Source organism: Rhodotorula paludigena (genome assembly GCF_050403205.1).
Source record: "Rhodotorula paludigena JCM10292 DNA, Rt_paludigena_JCM10292v1_ctg8, whole genome shotgun sequence".
NCBI lineage: Eukaryota > Fungi > Basidiomycota > Microbotryomycetes > Sporidiobolales > Sporidiobolaceae > Rhodotorula > Rhodotorula paludigena.
Genome location: NW_027481450.1, coordinates 245,727 through 264,395, shown reverse-complemented (window position 1 = coordinate 264,395; position 18,669 = coordinate 245,727). Strand labels below are relative to the sequence as shown.

The 18,669-nt window shown below is 65.5% G+C and overlaps 6 protein-coding genes across 6 annotated transcripts; all 6 read left to right on the top strand.

The window, feature by feature from the left end:
* Positions 1-9: 9 nt before the first annotated feature.
* Positions 10-2,222, top strand: POL31 (DNA-directed DNA polymerase delta subunit POL31; the record flags this gene model as incomplete). Its single annotated transcript, XM_076647263.1, has 8 exons — positions 10-205; positions 626-756; positions 852-984; positions 1,048-1,274; positions 1,343-1,438; positions 1,497-1,732; positions 1,798-1,925; positions 1,981-2,222. The coding sequence occupies 8 exons, from the start codon at positions 10-12 to the stop codon at positions 2,220-2,222; spliced, it is 1,389 nt and encodes a 462-aa protein (XP_076507190.1).
* Positions 2,223-2,390: 168 nt separating this feature from the next.
* On the top strand, positions 2,391-2,755 carry JCM10292_000156 (uncharacterized protein; the record flags this gene model as incomplete). The annotated part of the gene is made up of 2 exons (XM_076647262.1): positions 2,391-2,563; positions 2,677-2,755. 2 exons carry the CDS (start codon positions 2,391-2,393, stop codon positions 2,753-2,755), a joined length of 252 nt encoding a protein of 83 aa, XP_076507189.1.
* A 648-nt stretch (positions 2,756-3,403) lies between these two features.
* Positions 3,404-4,525, top strand: JCM10292_000155 (F-box protein; the record flags this gene model as incomplete). The annotated part of the gene is made up of 2 exons (XM_076647261.1): positions 3,404-3,812; positions 3,978-4,525. The coding sequence occupies 2 exons, from the start codon at positions 3,404-3,406 to the stop codon at positions 4,523-4,525; spliced, it is 957 nt and encodes a 318-aa protein (XP_076507188.1).
* A 1,103-nt stretch (positions 4,526-5,628) lies between these two features.
* On the top strand, positions 5,629-6,988 carry JCM10292_000154 (alpha/beta hydrolase; the record flags this gene model as incomplete). The annotated part of the gene is made up of 5 exons (XM_076647260.1): positions 5,629-5,806; positions 5,861-6,038; positions 6,095-6,473; positions 6,541-6,804; positions 6,887-6,988. The coding sequence occupies 5 exons, from the start codon at positions 5,629-5,631 to the stop codon at positions 6,986-6,988; spliced, it is 1,101 nt and encodes a 366-aa protein (XP_076507187.1).
* Positions 6,989-8,239: 1,251 nt separating this feature from the next.
* Positions 8,240-10,636, top strand: SST2 (GTPase-activating protein SST2; the record flags this gene model as incomplete). The annotated part of the gene is made up of 4 exons (XM_076647259.1): positions 8,240-8,298; positions 8,409-8,445; positions 8,555-10,383; positions 10,441-10,636. The coding sequence occupies 4 exons, from the start codon at positions 8,240-8,242 to the stop codon at positions 10,634-10,636; spliced, it is 2,121 nt and encodes a 706-aa protein (XP_076507186.1).
* Positions 10,637-12,031: 1,395 nt separating this feature from the next.
* Positions 12,032-16,496, top strand: JCM10292_000152 (uncharacterized protein; the record flags this gene model as incomplete). The annotated part of the gene is made up of 3 exons (XM_076647258.1): positions 12,032-12,133; positions 12,207-15,671; positions 15,735-16,496. 3 exons carry the CDS (start codon positions 12,032-12,034, stop codon positions 16,494-16,496), a joined length of 4,329 nt encoding a protein of 1,442 aa, XP_076507185.1.
* Positions 16,497-18,669: the final 2,173 nt, after the last annotated feature.

Below are 18,669 nucleotides of genomic sequence, written 5' to 3'. Positions count from 1 at the left end.
GAGCGCACGATGCCGACCCGCCTCGCCTCGACGTTCAGCACGCCCGACAGCGACGACCCGCTGCGCCCGCCGTTCTCGACGTCGCGCGACGACGCCCAGTTCGGCAAGCAGTACGCCAACCTGTACTGGCTGCGGCTCGTCGTTCTCCGCAAGCGCGTGCTCGAGCAGGCGCGCAGGCGCTGGGTCGACGGCGGCAGGCTCGAAGGTGAGGCGATTGCCGCACTACGAGGACGCGTTGATGCGCGACGAAGAGTACGATGCAAGGGAGGGCGGTACGGCGCTGGAGCAACGACGAGGCGTGTCTTGAGCGTCGCACACGCTTCCACGAGCCGTGGCGCGGCTCCAGCGGCTGTTGCATGCGTCGCTGGGCTAATGAGGCGGACGACCGTCGGTTCAGGCTCGCCTGAGGGGCGAAGTCGCACTATATATTGCAGCACTAGACTGTCGCGCCTCGTCTGGCCAGGCAGGCGCGCGAGTCACGGCATGTGATCGCCTGGCGTCTCGCTGCTTCCGCGAAATGGTGTCCGCCTGCTGGCCGTCGGCTGCCACCAGACGCACCTGTCTCTCCAGTAGCAATATACAGTTGTAAGATATCATACGCTGACGCCCCTTGCGCTTGCCTCAGGCGTCAAGACTCCTCCGCAGCATGTCAAGCGTCTACTCGAGGTCGAAAACGGCAAGCTGTGCTACGTGGTTGGGACCGTCTATGTCGACATGCCGCTCAAGCCCAACGTCCTCGAAGACCTTGCGCGGGATGTGCGTCTCGCTCGCCCAGCTTCTGTCGATCTGCGCAATAGGGGTTGTGTCGCAATGGTCCAGACGGCTCTGCTGACATTGCATCCCGCTCGCAGCACCACATCACGGCGCCTCCACCACGCAAAAAGTACCACTCGCAGTCGGACGAGGTTATGCTCGAGGACGAGAGTGGACGCGTGCGGCTTGTGGGGAAGAAGGTGGACGAGGCAGAGGGGACGTTCGTCACGGGTGCGCTCTCGCTCCTCTCTTGCCTGCGCCTCGTGCCGTCAAGTTGACGCAGTCATCGCACAGGCACCATCATGGCTGCTCTCGGTGCCGAGACCGCTTCGGGCGACTTCGAGGTGTTCGAGTACTGCTACGCCGGCCTGCCGCACCAGCCTCCTCTGCAGCCGACGACGCCAGAGGGCGAATGGGTCGCGATCGCGAGCGGGGTCGAGATGGGCACGGCGAACGATGTCGCGGACGTGAGGGCGGAGATGTTGGCCGAGTGGCTGCTGGGCGAGTCGGGCGAGGACGAGGTCCGTTTGCTTCAATCTCTCGAATGTCTCGACGAGTGGGCTGAGTCTGACGACGTTGTTACATTCAGGACCGCGATGAGGCGGCTCAGGTGACAAGGCTTATTTTGGCGGGCAACTCGCTCTCACAACCAGATCTGAGTGCGACGACGGACGAGCCAAAGAAGGTGGGCGGTTCTAGCTTCCAGTCCCGACTCGCAAATACTGACGATTGGATGTCTGCAGAAGCGCTACGGCTACGATTCGTCGATCTACACGGCCAAGCCGACCGAGACGCTCGACGCCTTCATTGCGGAGCTTGCGCCGTCCATCTCGGTCGACCTCATGTCGGGCGAGAAGGACCCGACCGAGCCCACCATGCCGCAGCAGCCGCTGCATCCGGCACTCCTGCCGAGCGCGGCCACGTACGAGGGCTTCACGGGGCGGACGAATCCGTACTGGTGCGATGTCGGCGGAGCCAGGTACGTTTGCGCAATCCGCGCGTTCGGCCTCTGGCACCACGTGCTCACACGGCACCAATGAACAGTTTCTTCGGCACGTCGGGCCAGACGATCGACGACATCTTCAAGTACCTCGACAGCGACGACCGCGTAGGCGTAGCGGAGCAGACGCTCGAATGGTCGCACATCGCGCCGACGTGCCCCGATACGCTCTGTGTGCCCCGCTCGTCTCGCTCTGTGTATGCTCCTCGCTGACGCCTGCGACGCAGGGTGCTACCCGTTCTCGGACCGCGATCCGTTCATCCTGCACCAAACGCCGCACGTCTACTTTGTCGGGAACCAGCCGCGCTTCGAGACGCGTCTCGTGACGGTCCCGGCCGTCGGACGCGAGCAGGAGAAGAAGGTGCGGATCGTCCTCGTGCCGCGCTTCTGCGAATCGGGCGAGGTCGTCCTCGTCAACACGGCGACGCTCGAAGTCAAGGTGCAGCAGTTTGCGCTGGCTGGCCAGTAGGGCGGTTCGCGTGTCTGCGAGAGTCTGACGTGTTGTAGCTTGTACATCCTACGCTGCATTTGCTCTTTCGCAACCCAATCCGACGAATCTGTCCTCCTGCTCGACGCGTCGCGCTCGCGCTCTCCCTCTCCCTCACCGCCTCCTGAATTGCAGAATTTCCCGCGCACGATGAACTCGTCTGCACAGACCTCGCAAGCGTCCACCAAGACGCGTCAGATCGCGCACCTCGCCCAGCAGCTGCAGCTCCTCGCGCAGCGCACGGAGCAGCTCGAGCAGCTCTCGGCGACGACGGCCGAGCAGGCGAGCTATATGCGCTTGTTGGGAGGCTACCACGCGGCGTGGTGCGTCCTGTGCTCTTGCACGCTCCTTCTCCGTCGGCCTGGAGCTCCATCGCTCGAGGCTTGTTGATCGAGTCGTCCCGCAACACACGACTCACACGCTGCTTGTTGCGCAGGTTCATGGCATCGCAGCGCATCATGACGCCGGGCGACGCGCCCGACGAGCAGGCAGCCGCCGCAGAGGAGCAGCAGTGACCGCCCCGCCCACGACTCCCTCTCTCGCCTCGCAAACATGCCCAGCGAGCGAGCCGGAGCTCAACAGGCGCGAGTGGAAAATCCGAACGATGCACTGGGCTGTCTGCGCCCGCCTACGATACCTCGGAATCGTCTCCGCGCCATTTACCCGCCGATCAGTCGGTCCTCGCGTCCTCCGACCGCGTCACGCGCCCACAGCCCCGCCCGTGTCGCCCATCGCGCTCGCACCGACTGTCCAACGAGTTGACCGGCGCAGACGCCGCGGTAGCACCGAGGAAGGACGACACATACGCGATGACGATTGGAACACGCGCGAGAGCACCCCCGGCAGCAAAGCGGCGGCCACGACGCATAGAGCGGAGCTGCGCAGACTGTCAGGGCCGGCGAGTGTACCACTTGGCGTGTCGGTCGGTGGAAGACTTTGGGAGGAACCGGAACGGCCTGAACGCGAGAATGGAGAACGCGGAAGCACGAAAGGCCGTCAATCCAGGCGGTCTATGCTCTGTAGAAGCGCTGTCCCAAGCTTGCGAAGCCGTCTACGATAGTCCTTCCTTCTGGTTGGAGTCATCTCGATGGGCGATGCAAGGGTGCGGCGTGAGACCTGCGCCCTCTCTCAATTCACCCACACGCACTTGCGCCTTCGCAACAATGACCGTCGCAGACCTCCCGCCTGAGCTTCTGGCACGCATCTTGTCGGTCGACCTGCCCTCTGGCGAATACCGGCATGGCTTCTACGCCCGCGCGAACTTCCTCACCGCATGCTGCCTCGTGTCCCGGCTGTGGCGCGATCTGGCGCAGCCGCTGTTGTATGAGGAAGTCCGCGTGCTCTGCACCCGCACGGCGCCGCTCGACCGGTTCCTCCAGACGTGCGGCGAGCGGCCCGACCTCCTAGTGCGGGTCCGCACTTTCGCGTACGAACGCTTCGGCCGGGGTCCTACCAGAGATCAGCCTTTTGACAAACGCGTGCTTGAGGCGCTGAGCTGGGCGAAGGGGCTCGAGGCCGTTTACCTCGGCTCGTTCGGTCTGCTGGACTTGGCAGATCTGCAGCACTGGCCCAGTACGTCTAATCCCGTTTTCGAACAACTATGGTGTCTTGCTTGACGCGCGTTCCGTTGAGCAGACCTCGCTTCACTGTCGATGTGGGCCGGAGACGTTACGTTCTCAAATCCCACACCTCTACCGCGGCTGCCAAGCCTTCGTCTAGTGTCATGGTCTGGCGTAGGCGTGCGCGGCGAAGCCGAGGCCTTCTTCTGCCCCGCCGTCCTGCCCAACCTCCACTGCATTTCGCACGGCTACGCCGCCTCCTTCCGCCTAGACACCTTTCCCTCGACCCTGCGCGTAATCAGCAACACCAACCTGCGAATGTCGCTCGACTCGGCCACGACAGCCGACACGACGCTGTACGGCCAGCGCTTTGACGGCTTTGTCGATGCGCTAGCAGACGGCGCGCCTCTCGCGTCGCTCTTCGGCGCAAGCTCGTCGGCGCACATCCACCACCTGCGCATTTCCGACATCTACTACCGATCGTCATTTCGCATGCTCAAGGACACTCTATCGTACGACCCAGAGCTCAAAAACCTGAAAACGCTGTACCTCCCGCCCGAGTTTGCGTGTCGGCCGTCAAAGTTATCCGAAAAGGAGCGCGGGTCGGTCCAGGACGAAGAAGCCTTCTGGCGGGTGATGCAGGAGAAGAAGGTGCAGGTGCTCAGCGATGACACCGGGTTAAGCTTCGATGAGGGGTGCTCAATCCCGGTCGAATGGCGCGGTTGATAGCCATCGCGTCTCGGGTAGACGCGGCCGCATAGATCACGCCTTCCTTGCATCTCAAAAGCTATCCAAACAGCCTCTCACTTGTGTCCGGTGTGAAGAAGAGTGGGGGATTTGATGAGAATGCATAAGGATACAAGCAAACACACGTCCCTCTTCTCCCTTCGGGCCCTTCAGCGGTCCCCTAATGCTCAGATCTTTTCGCCTGTGAATCGAAACCTGGTGAGCAACCGTGTGGACAGTGCAGAATCTGCAAGCCTAAGCGTACCACTGCTCATCTGCGAAAGAGCGCCTGTCCGCGGCCTCGTCGCTGCGTAGATTTCGCGCTTCTTGCGTTCGTTCCGCTGCTTCATGAAGATGAAGGCAGGAAGCGCGACTGAGAGAGAAGGTAGCGGGCAGACTGTCAGCTTGAGCGAGTTGCGGAAGGGGAGGACGGCGACACACGACCGAGAACAGCGAAGAACGAGACGAGGGTGCCACCTTTTGAGCAGACCGATAATGCGAAATGTCAGCTTTAGGCTCGACGGAGTGCCCGTGTGCACATGAAGCGTTGCAGCGAGACGCACGCATCGTCGAGTTGGCTCGCCTCGGAGCTTCGGAGGGACCTTGGGGCGGACGCAGAACCATGGCGTCGACCGAATTGGGTGCGACCTAGATTTCGAGAGCTTGCAGCGTTTCGATCTGTCGTCAGACGACGTTGTCGGTGGTGAGCCGGGAAGAGCGAGATGGCAACGGAGGTCGACGGGGTTTGCTCCCGTTCATCCCCTCCTTTCGAGCCGGACGGGCGTACATGCTACGGAAGTACCAGAATGAGGCCTCGGCTCAGGTCTCTGGCGCAATTGGCGCTCCCTCGCCCTTCCGCAATTCTCATCAGTTGTTCCGCTTCTTCGTTGTCACTTGCGTCTTCCTGCTCTTGCGGGCAGCTCGGTCATTGTGCGCTGATGCGTACTCTCAGCTAGCAGCGCTTGCAACACGTCACATCGCCCCATCGGAGGCGTTGGCCCGTGAAGCTCGGAGCCGGGTCGCCGAGTTGTCCTTTACGTCGTCCCCGCGACACCGCTGCTTGTCTCTCTTCCACTCACTCGCCTGCTCGTGCTCTGCTCGACATGGGCCCAAACCCGCTTGACCCGTCTAGCTTCAATCACCGCTTCGTGACGGTCCCCTCCGGACACCGATATCACCTCGTCGACCAGGCTCCGGAGCACTGGCGCGGACCGGTCGAGCAGGCGCCGACTGTCCTGCTCTGCCACGGCTTCCCTGACTTTTGGTACGGCTGGCGCTACCGTACGTTCAGTCCTCTCACACAAAGGACGCTCAGGCTGACACTGGTCTGCCCAGAGATCGTCGCTCTCGCCTCTCGCGGTTACAGGGTCATCTGCCCGTCGCAGCTGGGCTACGGCGAGACTTCTAAGCCGGGTCATCCAGACCCGTACAGCTACAAGTCGGTCGCTTACGATATGAACGGGGTGCTGGATGCTGTCGGAGCAGGCAATGTTGCCGTCCTCGGGCACGACTGGTGCGTCTTTCCACCAGTCTTGGCACCAACACGCTCACATTTGTCGATCTCGACAGGGGCGGGATGGTCGCCTGGCGCTTTGCACAGTATTTCCCGCACCGCACGCTGTGCCTCGCCAGCGCCTGCACGCCCTACATGCCGCCGGCCTCTTCGCCGTCGGACCGCCTTTTGTCAACCGAAGCGCTGGTCCGGACCAAGGTGCCCAACTTCGGGTACCAGCTCTTCTTTGAGCGCGAGGACACGGCGGGCAAGATCGAGGACGTCCTGGACCAGTTCCTCGCGCTCAACTTCTCGCCGACGGCTAGGGCCGAGGCGGTCAAGGGCGGGAGGAAGCTCCCGCAGATGCCGGTCGAGGAGGGCGGGCTGGAAAAGTCCATTGCGAAGCAGGCCGAGCGCAAGAGGAGCGGCAAGGCCAGGACCCCGCCGCAGGACCCGGTGCGCTTGTCTTGCGCTGTCCGCCCTCCCAACTTGCCTGACCAACAAATGGCGCGTCGCTATGCAGGAGTACCTCTACTACCTCCGCACGTTCGAGAAGCACGGTCTGCACGCCCCGCTCAACTGGTACCGCACGCGCCGCGTCAACTACTTTGAGGAGCAGCAGAGCGGCCTCTCGCACTCGTTCCCGGCGCACATCCCGGCGCTGCTCTTTCCTGCGGAGAACGACCCGGCTCTCCCGCCCGGGATGGCAAAGAGCCAGGGCAAATACTTTCCCGGCGGGAACCTGCGCGTCGAGGTGATCAAGGGCGCGGACCACTGGCTCTTGCAGGTACGTTGCGTTGTTCTCAACGCGGCCTTTGAGCGTTGCGTTGCTTGACTGGAGCTCGAGACTGACCAGGCGCTGCCTGCAGGACGGAAACTGCCGCAACCTCGTCACCGACAAGCTCGCCGCATTCGTCGACGAAGTCCTGTCTGGCAAGTGGAAGCCCGACAGTGCTCCTTCCAAGCTTTGAAGCGCAGGTATGCACCCAGCAGTTTTGCGTGCAGTGTAGCCGGGTGTACAGTGCGAACGCGCGACAATCAAGTCGGCCTGCTAGCCACGCGCCGCGAACCTCGAGAATCGCCAGCTGCTCAAACTGCAGCGCGTGCGCGAGCATCGCGGTCGAACCCGGACGCCCCCACCGCGTCTGCATCGGCAGACTTGACCTGAGCGGAACGAGACAGCACTGCGTGGTCATAGTCTGCGCAGCGCTTGCGAGGCTGTTGACGATGACTTTAAGCGCCTTGTCTGACAGCTCACCAGGAATTCCGTAAGCAGGGCAAGCAGTGCAGCAGCGATGCCGATCGGGAAGCAAGTACGGAGCGCAAGAAAAAGTGCGAGAGGACTTCATGGAGGCAGAGACAAGGCAGAGAACAAGGTTGCGACGTCCCGGCGTGCTCCCGGTGCGTGGCGAGAAGCTGAGCGAATGAACGCGGGGCCGTGCAGGGTCGACGACGGGGCCCGACGGTGTGAAGCGAGGCGACGGGGAGCAGAGAGAGCTGCAGTGGCGCCCAGAGATGGAGGGAGCTGTGAGCAGAGTTTCCGCGGCAGCGGGAACGAGAAGAGCGGCGCGAGGGCAGAGATGGAGCGTAAGCGGTGCGAGCGGGCCGTCGCTCGCGTGGCAGCGCTCGAGAGCGAGAGCGAGCGGCGGCTGCGCGCGAGCGCCTGCGCCAGCCTCGCTCCATCTGCCCGCCTCGGCCCCTCGTGTCTGCCAGGCACTTGCACTCCCAGCAGCAGCACCACTCGCCGCCGACAGCTCCCCGCCGGCTCGCCCTCCCGCACGTGCCCGCCTGCTGCCGCGTTCCCGCCGTCGTCGTCGTCGCCGCCTTGTCCTCTTCGCCGCGGCCGCTCTCCGCTGTCCACAGGCGCTCACCTCAAGGGAGGGCCCGCTCTCCCGCGCAGTCGCTCCCGCACTTGCCTGCGGGTCTCGCTGGCAGCCTCTGCAGCGCCGCGTGCAGCGCACACGCCCGTCGTCGCACCCTCGTCGCCTCGCACGCTCCCCCGCGCGCTCGTCGTCGCGGCCTGAGCGCATTCGCCGCCGCGCCCGTGCCCGCCCTTCGCTGGCCTCGTCCCGCCCACTCCCGGCGTGAGCGCTGGTGCCCTTGGCCACGCGCGCAGTGCCCGCAACGCTTGTCCGCTTGCCCCTCCCGTTCCCATCCTCTGTCTCGCCTCGCCTCCCGTCCTTGCGCCTGCCGGTCCTCTCCCCGCTCGCGACTAGCCAGGCATGTCGTCCCAGACCCGCTCAGGCGACGGGCGCACGCGGCAGCAGCAGAGCAGTCACATGTGCGTTGCAAGCGCTTGCGGAGGCCCGCCATGGCCTGGTCCGCTCGCCCGATCGAAACGCTGACTTGCGCTCGGGCGATCCTCTCCTTTGCCATGCGAATGTGCTACAGGCTCAAAACGGGGCGAAGAGGGAATCCGTTCTGCAAGGTACGTCGCATGCGCTGACCCACCCTGCCTCTCCGGAACGGGACTAGAGCGCTGATCGTCGACCCCCCCCGACCCTCGTCGTTGCGTTCGGTTCTCTTGTTGCCCGCAGGACACGCACGACCTCTTTGCGACGTTGATGGTGTCGCTCGACCTGTCAGATCGCACCCGCTTCTTCCGCACCTACCCCAACGCCTTCACGACCGACGATGCCGCCGCCAACCTCGCCTCGCTCCGCTTCTCCCAGTCGAATCGCACGTCTGATCCCAATGATCCGCAACGAATCGTCACGACGACCACGACAACCACCTTCTCCATGTCGCGCGACATCGCAAAGGGCATCTGCCAGCACTTCATGGACGCCCGCCTGATCGAGAATGCCGCCGACCCGTCCTCGCTCACCTTCAAGGACCGCGGCATCTACCAGATCACGCCCAAGGGTCTGCACATCCTCGAGCGGTTCATCACCAAGAACGGCATCTCGGCCGACCACCTCATCCCCGTCTTCACCACCCAGCCCATCTGCATGAAGCTCCTCCACCTCGAGCGACGACAGTCGGACGACGAGATACACGTCTCACGGTCCGTCATCGACGTCGTCTTCCGGCGGTTCGCAGGCGGGCGGAACCCAAACTATGTTGCCGAGCAGCACGATGGGCGAGGGCCGGCGATGGCGCGCCCGTTCCTCGAGAGCGTGCGCCTGTCCGACTCGTACGACCGCGGCAACGGCGTCGAGCTGCAGGACGTGACCGAGAAGGCCAAGTCGGGGCAGGTCGTCGTCGTCAAGCAGGTGTTCGCGTCGGCGCACGGTGTCGACTGGCTCCTCGACTATTCGACCTGCTGTTGCCGCGACGAGGCCGGCGAGCTCCTTGCGCACATGGTCCGCTACGGGCTCATCGTGCTGTACGCCGACCGCTCGCGGACGGGCGACCGCGTCACCGTCGTCGAGGTGCAGGGGCAGACGGGGCAGACGGCCGAGTACCGCTTTGGCCCGCGAGTGCTGTACCGCATCACGGACGAAGGGCGACGGGTAGCGCAGGGCGCGTCGGGCGTCGACGGGCAGGCAGGAGCGACGGGTGCTAAGGCGGACAAGGTCGGCGGCGGCGGCGACGGGGGTGCAGCGGCGCAGGCGCCCGCACCCGCCGTCGGGCGCGACTCGGCGAGCACGGCCGACGATGACCAGGACTCGACGCGCACGCTCGACAAGCCGACATCGCCGGGAGACCGGTCGTTCCTCGGCGGGACGGGCCTGAGCGGGATCGAGGGTTCTCTCGTCGGCGGGCGGAGGGGCATGGCCGACCTGTTCAAGTCGAACTTGAACGAGCAGGGCGGCATCTCGCCGTGGAGCAAAGACTCGCACTCGACGACGACGCGCCTGCGCGCCATTCTCGACGAGCCGGCGCTGCGTGCCCTCTTCCGCGACTTCCTCCGCGCCAACTACTGCGACGAGAACCTCGGGTTCTGGCTCGAGGTGAGCGACTTCCGTCGCCGCTTCTCGACGACGAGCTCGGCCGTCGGCGCGAGCTCGAAGCGCAAGGCGCAGGGCGGCGCGAACGCCATCGAGTCGCACCAGCAGAACCTCGTCGCTGCGGCGCTGCACATCTACAACACGTACCTCGCGCCGCTGTCGCCCAACGAGCTCAACATCGACCACAACCTCCGCGCCGACGTCGTCAACTACGTCAACCGTTCCCTGGCCGAGGTCGGCGTCAAGAACCCGGGCGCCGATGGCCCGTCGACGGGCGCGGCGATCCCGACGTTCCCGGTCTCGACGAGCCAGACGGGTTCGGTGACGGGCAGCAGCAGCGTCGGCGACGGGTCGGACCAGCCGATACCGCCGTTGCGCGCGACCCAGGTGCAGACGCTCTTGCGCCAGTACGAGCGGATACAGGAACACATCTTCCGCCTGCTCGCGACGGATCAGGTGCCGCGCTTCATCCGGTGCGTCTTTCCATCTGCATCGAGCACGAGCTGGGCTGACTCGCTGTTACGACACAGGACCGAGCCCTTCCTCGCGCTGATGCAGCCCGAAGCGCTCACTCCGCCTCCATCGACGTCGACAAACTCGGCACCCGCGCCCTCGTCGACGCCGACACCGTCAGGGGACGACTCGGGGACGCAGAGCACGAGCAACTCGCCGTCGGGCACGCCAAAACCGCCGCAAGGGCAAATACCCGCGACGGGGGGACCCTAGTCTGCTCGTTATCGCCCGCTCGCCTCGTCTCGTGCCCAGTCGCACCGCATCTTTCACCTTTCGTCGCTCTCGCCTTGGTCCCCATCCCGCCGCGCCGTCGAGTCTATTGCCGTCGTTCTTTTGCCACCGCTCGCCGTTGTCCGCCTCTCTCCTTTCTTTCGAGCGCCCGAGTTGTCTGATCGGGCGTCTGCTGTGTTCAGTGCCCCCGCCTCGTTCTCATCTCCATCGCCTCTCAGTTACCCCCCATCGTTGTCGCCTCGCCCATTCCCGTGTTCGATACCCACCCCTCTTCATCCCGTTCCGTCTGTTCTCCCGCGTCGCCTTTTTCGTCCGCCCCGGTGCCTCGTACCTTCTCGTTCTCCTCGCAGGTTTCCCTCTCGCGCTCTCCATCCATTCCCGCTCGCTCTCGAGGTTTTGCGTACTCGGGTCTTTCCGTCGTCCCCTCGCACTCTGTGTTCAGCTTTCCTCCCGCCCTCGGTTTTGCGTCGGCTGCAACGATGCCCGGCTTGACAGCAACCTCTGCGGAGCGACAAGCTTGCGTGCAAGAAGAGTGGGAAAGCGCGACATGTCTCGAAGAGGAAGGGGGGCTGGCTCCGAGACGAGGGGCGAGGCGCAAAGTGCCCGCCCTTGCGTCGGCGTCGCCAGGTGCTCGGCGTGAGCTACGCGAGGCCCCTGTGTCTGTCTGTGCCAGCTGCACGCGTCGCACCTGAGCTCGAGCGCGCAAGCGAAAGTCTGCGCGTGCGTTCCTCGAGCCTCACCTGGCGCTTCCGCGTGCGCGCGCCCCGCCTCGATCACCGCCGCTGCGGCTGCCGCTCGTCGTCCCGTCGCGCCGCCTGAGACCCTCTCTGCCGGACTCGACGCCTCCCGACCGACACTTGCGCCTCCCGCCCGCCCGCGCCAGGCTTCGACTGCTCTCGCGCGCGCGCGATAGACGGAGCACGCACGAGGCGAGACGCGACGCATCCCTCTCGCGCTCGTCGGTCGGGCTTCCGAGGTGCCATTCGAGCCTTGCGCGCGTGTACTTGCCGGCAAACGAGGTGCGTAGCTCGCTTTGCTTGGCTGCACCACGAGGTACACGCTGACGCTGTCTCGGCTAGTCGAGCCTTTGTCGCTGCCGCCGCTGCCCCGCCTCGCCTCGCCGCTGTCCGTCACACGGCGCCCGCTCGCCTCGTCGGCGCTTTCTCACGACTCGGACCAGAGCTCGGGCTGGACCCTGCTCGCTCCTTGCACAGTACAGTAGACGTGCGCCATCTCGCCATTCCGCATTCACCGCACACGCCGCTCACTCCCCCGCTTTCCTCCAGCTCACCCTCCCACCGTCCCGCGTCCGTCACACCGCGCCCTCACCCTCTCTCGCGCACCCGCCAGCCAGCCACACACACACCCATGTCCACCATGCAGGCCGTGGCTAGCACCTCGCAGCAGCCCTACGCCTACACGGGCAAGGACGCCGCAGCAAAGGAGCGCGAGGACCGCCTCCTCGCCGCGAAAAAGAAGGTCAGTGCACACCCGCGTTTGCAGCCTACGAGCACACGGGGCATTTGAGCTGACGCGCAGCCAGCCTCTGCAGCTCAAGCTGTACCGCGCGCGGACAAACCAGCGCATGTCGGCTGCCTCGACCTTCAGCGACGCGTCGACCGCAACTTCTGGCGGCTCGCCCATCAAGGCGAGCCGGCGCAAGTCGGGCCTCGGTTCCATCTCGAGCCAGGCCGACTTTGCCGCCAAGCACGCGCACCGCCGCAGCCAGTCCAAGAGCGGCCTCCTCGCGGCCATGGGCGGCGACTCGCTCGTCGCCGCGTCTCAGGGCCACGGCAAGCGTATGAGCAAGTCGCGGCTGTCGCGCAACTCGATCAGCTTGAAGAAGGGCGGCGTCGCGAGCGGGCACGGGCACACGCGGTCTCGCGCGAGCCTGTCCATGTCCTTCTCGGGGCCTGCGCCCCAACTCGCACCGCCCTCGTCAGCGACAGGCGACGCCTTCTCCGACCGCCCGATCTCGCCTGCTCCGCGCACGCCGCAACGACCAGACGGGCTCGGCACGCCCAGCAGCTGGCTCCACGGCGGCTTCCCCACCTCGCCTGATCACACCCGCCCTTCCTCCTTCTCCTCGCTCGCACACCCGCCTCCACCCCGCTCAATCTCGCCGCTTCCCCTTCCCCCTCCACCAGGCCCTCCTGCCAAGCACGGGCGGCATAGCTCGCGGCATCAGCGTCGCTCGAGCGTGTCCAACTTCCGCGAGAGCCTCGACATCGTCTCGGGCGGCACACTGCAGGACCCGTCGCTGCTCCGTCCTTCCGTGTCTTCCTTCGCCGACGCCACCGCATCGACCTCTTCGCCCGGCTCGAGCCCACTCCCGCCGATCGGATGGTCCAATGACCCGCACCATGTCCTCGCAGCGCTCAAGGAGCGCGGGCGGCGCGAGTCCGACGACCCGACGCGGAGTCCGGAAGAGACGCGGCACGCGGCGCTCGAGGCGCTCGAAGGGCGCGTGTCGGCGCCGAGCGAAATCATCTCGCTCGGCAGCGGCGAGCCGGGTGAGCTTCTTGTCGCGCCCAAGAGCCCCGGCCTCACCGACGCGGCTGCTTCGGGGGCAGGTCCTGTCGGCGGCGTCGCTGCGCCGGCGATGCTTCCGGCGAGCCCTATGATCGGGCTGGGCATGATTGGCGCAGGCGGCGCGCCCGCCTCGCAGCCGCAGCAGCAGCAGGCGGGCAAGCGCTCGAGCTGGGGCTCGGCGCTTGGGCACGCGGGCGCATCGGCCGCGGCGCAGCACAGCGTGATGGAGCTGGGCGAGATTGCCGAGGAGGACGAGGAGGACGACGACGGGTCTGCGTTTGGCGGCAGCCCGCGCAGGCGCGGGAGCAGCCGTGGGCGGAGGACGCCGACGCCCGTATCGAGCCCCAAGGCGGCGAGCGTGCGCGGGAGCCCGAGCCCGCGAAAGTCGCGCCCGCCGAGCTTGTACATCGAGCCGCGCCAGTCGAGCCTCGAGGCTGTCCTCGAGGATGCCAAGCAGCAGCAGCAGCAGCAGCAGCAGCAGAACATGACGTTTCAGCAGCGCCAGCTCGAGCGCGCGCAGACGGCCTCGCCTTCGCCGCCTCCGTCTCGCCGCGCGTCAATGCGCCCGCTCTCGCTCTCGCTCTCGTCGGTCGCTTCCTCTGGTGCGACACCCTCGACTGCCGGCGTACACTCTGCGCAGATCTCGCCGACTGCGTTGCGAGCACCCTCGTCCCCGCCCGACGAGCGCGCGCCCTCGTCACCCGGCGAGAAGCGCCACATCTCGATGTTCCACTCTGCCGCCGTGTCTGGCCTCAATCCAGACGCCTCGGCCTCGCCTGCCTCGACCATATCTGCACTCCCGTCACAGCCGCGCGCCGGCCTCCGCTCGCTCTCGATCGGCGCGGGCGTCAGCACCTCGCCGACCAACACGGCGGAGCGGCGCTTCTCGGCGCAGGCGGCGCTGGGCCTCGGTCCCGCCTCGACCCCGACGCGCAAGGTGTCGCCCGCACCGACCAACAAGCGCTCGTCTATCTCGTACCGCACGAGCACGAGCTCGGTTTCGTCTCTGGCCGCGACCACGCCTGAGGGGCAGAAGCGCGCATGGCGGTCTTCGCTCGCGGCGTCGACCGGTGCCCGTGGCGACGGCAGCAGTCCCGCCGTCTCCACGTCGCACTACTCCAGTTTCCCGATCGGCGTCACCGGCGGCTTTGGTGATCTCGAGGTCAACGGTCTCGACGGCGACGACCACCGGTCCGTTTCAATCGCGAGCTCGCCGACGCACTCGCGTGTCGCTTCGTCCGTTGCCGGCGCAGAGCACGTTGCGCTCACCGCCGCGCACGACGAGCTCGCAATGCTGCACGCCAAGCTCGAGCAGCTCGAAGCGCGCAACGAGCAGCTCGCGGCGACGCATGCGCTCGAGATTGCCGAATTCGAGAAGAAGGCGTCGGACGAGGCGCGCGAGATGCGTGCTCGCATCGCGCAGCTCGAGCAGCAGCTCGACGACGAGCGCGTCGCGCGCCGATTCGAAGTCGAGGGTCTCCAGCGCGAGGCCAACATGGCCAAGGAGGCGATCGGCGACCTGACGGACGAGCGCGACGCGCTGCGCGAGGACGTTGACGGCTGGCGCGGGCGCTGCAACGGCCTCGAGCTCCAGGTCAAGAAGGATCGCGAGGACGAGGCGCTCGCGCAGGCGCAGGCCAAGCTCATCACCGAGATGCGCGACCAGATTTACACGCTCGTCGCCGCCCTCGAGCGCGAGCGCGGCGAGCACGCCGAGACGCGCAAGGAGGTCGAGCGCATCCTCGAGGACCGCGTGCGCGAGGCCGCCGCCGACGTGCAGCAGCATCGCGCCGTCCCGCCCCCGCCGCGCGCGAGCCTGTCCCTGCAGAAGCAGCAGCAGCAGCCCGTCCCGCCCCCGCCGCAGGCTGTGCAGCACCAGCAGCAGCTCTCGCACGCCTCATCGCTCTCGGCGAGCTCGGCCGGCGGGCCGGCCTCGCACAAGCAGCCGCGGCCCGACGACCTCGCGCTCATCATGGAGGAGGTTGAGGACGACGACGATGAGCGCGACGAAGGCGAGCACCTCGGCGGCGCTGGCGGCCGGCACCCGTTCAAGACGGCGTCGGACGGCAGCATGCTCTCGACGCTCTCGTCCTCTTTCGGCCGCTCCTACTCGGGCAACATGACTGAAGACACGTCGATCATGACCGACCTCGACGACTCGTTCTCGGGCAAGCTTCCCTCGCCGCCGTCGGGTCACACGTCCTTCTCGGGCGGGCAGTTCCCGCCGTCGACTGCGGCGAACCGCGCGTCCGACAGCGTTGCACTCGCGCTCGGCCAGCTCGGCACGCTTGCCGAGGAGGAGGAAGAGGAAGAGGAGGCGGCGTACGGCACGCAGGACGCGACGCCACTGGTCGACACGTCGGTCGCGCGCACCAGCACCGACTCGTCTGTCTCGACCAGCAGCGACGTGATGCCTCGCACGCCGGACAAGTCGTCGCAGGCTGAACGTCACAGCCGTTCGCACTCGTTCGTGCGGCAGTGGAGCGTGCGTCGCTGTGTCGCTCTTCATCGTACGAGCGCACTTTACTGACGCATCATTCTCTCGCAGTTCCCGAAGGGCAGTGTCAGTTCGACGCGGGTCTCGCTCGAAGAAGACGACCAATCGTTCTTCGGCTACAACAAGCACGACTCGCTCCCGCCTCTTCCCATCGGCGACCACCATGTCCTGCAGCCCTTCCTCTCCGCTACTCTCGACGTCGACGAGGCCACCTTCGCGTTCTTCCCGCAACAGCCGACGGAGGGCACGGTCGAGACGGCGCAGCACATCCGCCGCCCGTCGTCGCCCCGCCCGCTCGACCGCATCAACCCGCACGCTCGCCGCCTCTCCGGTCAGCACCGCGCCCCTCCACCCTCGCCGTCTGCGCTCGTCTCTGCGGCCATTCAGCAGCAGCAACAGCAGCACCCGCCGCCTCCGTCGTCGCGGCTCTCGCAGTCGTCTATCTCGTCCGGCCCGTCTCCGACCAAATCGCGCTACTCTTTCGGCGCTATCGTCGGCTCGATCGGCGGCTGGTCAGCAACCGCTGGCGAGGTGCCTCCGCCCGGACTGCCCGCGCCGGCTTCGTCGCGCCTTTCGCGCCACTCCCTAAGCGCTGCCGGCCCGCTCATCCTCGAGGAAGAGGAGGGCCAGGAAGAGGACGTCTATATCCCGGCGCACGGCACGCCCGTCCAGCTGCAGCACCAGTCGCAGCAGCAACACCGTCTGCGGCCTATCCGCCCGCACGAGGTCCCGACGCCGCGGGCGGGCCGCCTCTCCAAGCTCGACTTCACTGGCTCGGCGTGCTGCTTTGACCAGCCAGTCTTTGTCGTCTGAGCTCCTTCCTATCATCCCACTTGTGTAGCTGATCCCCCACTTCTCCTAGTTACCTATGTTCGCTCCCGTCGGCCATCATACCCATCTATTTCCTGTCTCCTTCCCGTTGTGCCACCCGTTGTTCCAGTTCTACTCCCATGTCTCTCTCGAAGTGCTGGATCGCTTCGTATTGCCGCTATACTCCCCTCGTCACGATCCGGCTCTCGCTACTTTGCAACGATCAGCAGCTCTTGCATCCTCGCCTCGTTTTCGTCGCTTGCCGACGTGGTCCCCGCTCGGCTGCCTCTCGTCTCTTCCTTGATCTGTCAGACCCGGCGCTGCACGCGGGAGGCCACGTGCGTGTCCACGTCGGTGCTGCTCGAGCTCCCTGCCTGCTGTGCGTGCTGAGCGAAGTAGCTAAACGGCCGATTAGCCTCGCCCGTCGTTTGCCGCTCGCAATGTGCCTGCTGCTGCAACCCAGCCCATCGCCCGTTCATCACTCCGGCGTCGCCGTTTGCACCAGTCGCTGAAGCAGGAGGAAGAACGGTGGGTTTCAAGCCGCGTTCTGCTCCCAGCCTGTCCTTCGTTCGCTGTCCCGCCTGTTTTGGACGCCTGTAACGGACAGCGGAGCCTTCGTATGTACTTGACAACAGGCACGCTGGATTCCACGCTCGTCTTCGCCCGGCCTTCTCAACTTGCTTCCGCGCTCGACGGCGTCTACAGAGCGTACATCTACTTCTTTGGCGTCCCTCGAGCTGTCTACGGCGGCAATCGTGGGCGTCGATCTCACTCAGCTTGTTCTCGCGCGATCGTGGGCCGCGTTATGCACAGCGACCGCTTTTTCACGCTTCTCGACACCTTCTCTCGCGCAATGGACTTACGGTAAACTGACAAGCAACACAAGCCGGTTTAACAAGTAGCAATACATGTCGATTTGTGCAGGTGGGGGTCGCGGGCCCGCGAGCTCGCTTCGGAAGAGAGCTTGGGGCGCGCTGTCCCGGCACGCATGGGCAGCTCATTGTGGCGCTGACTGTGAGCTGCCATTGTCTCCGCTGAGCTCAGCGCAATGCGCAAGCTGTGAGTGCGGACAGGAAGGAATGGGAAGAGAGGGCACCGCGGCAAAAGCACATGGCCGTCCTGCGACACGTCGCTACCTTCACGTCACAAATGATGCACTGCAGTTGCAAAGGCAGCTCGTCAGTCAGAAACATACAGCGACATGACATGGCAAACCAGCCTACCCGCTTGTGCCACCAGATGCCTGCATTGCCCGACGTCGCGCACCGGCTGCGCTCATATCGACTGCGGATGAAGCGCCGGCATTCCCTTCTCGCAGAGGCGAGGGCAAGGGCACCATCTGCGCCGCCACTTCCCTACCGCCGAACGAGATGCGCGATGCAGTTGACGTTGGCAGAGCCGACGCCGAAGCGACGGTTGTCGAGGGAAGCGGCATCCGGTACCGCTGCCAGTCGATCTTGTGAAAGTTTTTCGCGCCAGTGAGTGTGCTCGCGACCTCTTCAGTCATTGGCGGGTTGGGAACGGGCCAGACTGCGGACACAATGCCGGTAGGCCAAACACCGAAGGGAAGGGAAAGAACAGCAGAACGCACGACTGTGCCGACGGATCGCGAAAGGCTTCGACAGCGTGCCGCGGGGAGTGCGTGCACCGCATCGTAGCGCTCCCAATGGGGATTTTCCTTGAGCTTGTGCGAGAGGTAGAGTTGACGGGCGACGCGGAGGGCTGCTCCGCGAGACCCGTTGTGCACGCGTGGCACGTCAGATCTGCGCGTTGATCCCCACACAAGGGCGAAGAGGAAGGACGCACCGTAGAGTCTTTCCCACCTTGCTCTCCGCCTCTCGAGCACCGACTCGAGCAAAGCGACCCAGCGCGCAACGACATTAGCGCTGTCCGGAGCGGGCGAATCGGTTGCGAGCGCAATCTGCCGCCGATACTCTCGCAACGCCTCCTCATCGACTAGTTCATCTTTGTCAAGCGTGGGCCAGATGCCCGTGTAGATGAGCTGGTAGAACGCCTCGACCTCGAAGGTCCATGGCGGGCAGCTTGCGGGCGCCGCGGGAAGCTCTGCATCCAGGTCTGCATACGGGAGGACGTCGCGAGTGGCCCAGGCTAGCGGCAAGAGTGACGGGATCCGGAACGGATTGATGAGAAGACGGGGCGGCAGGCAGGTGGGACT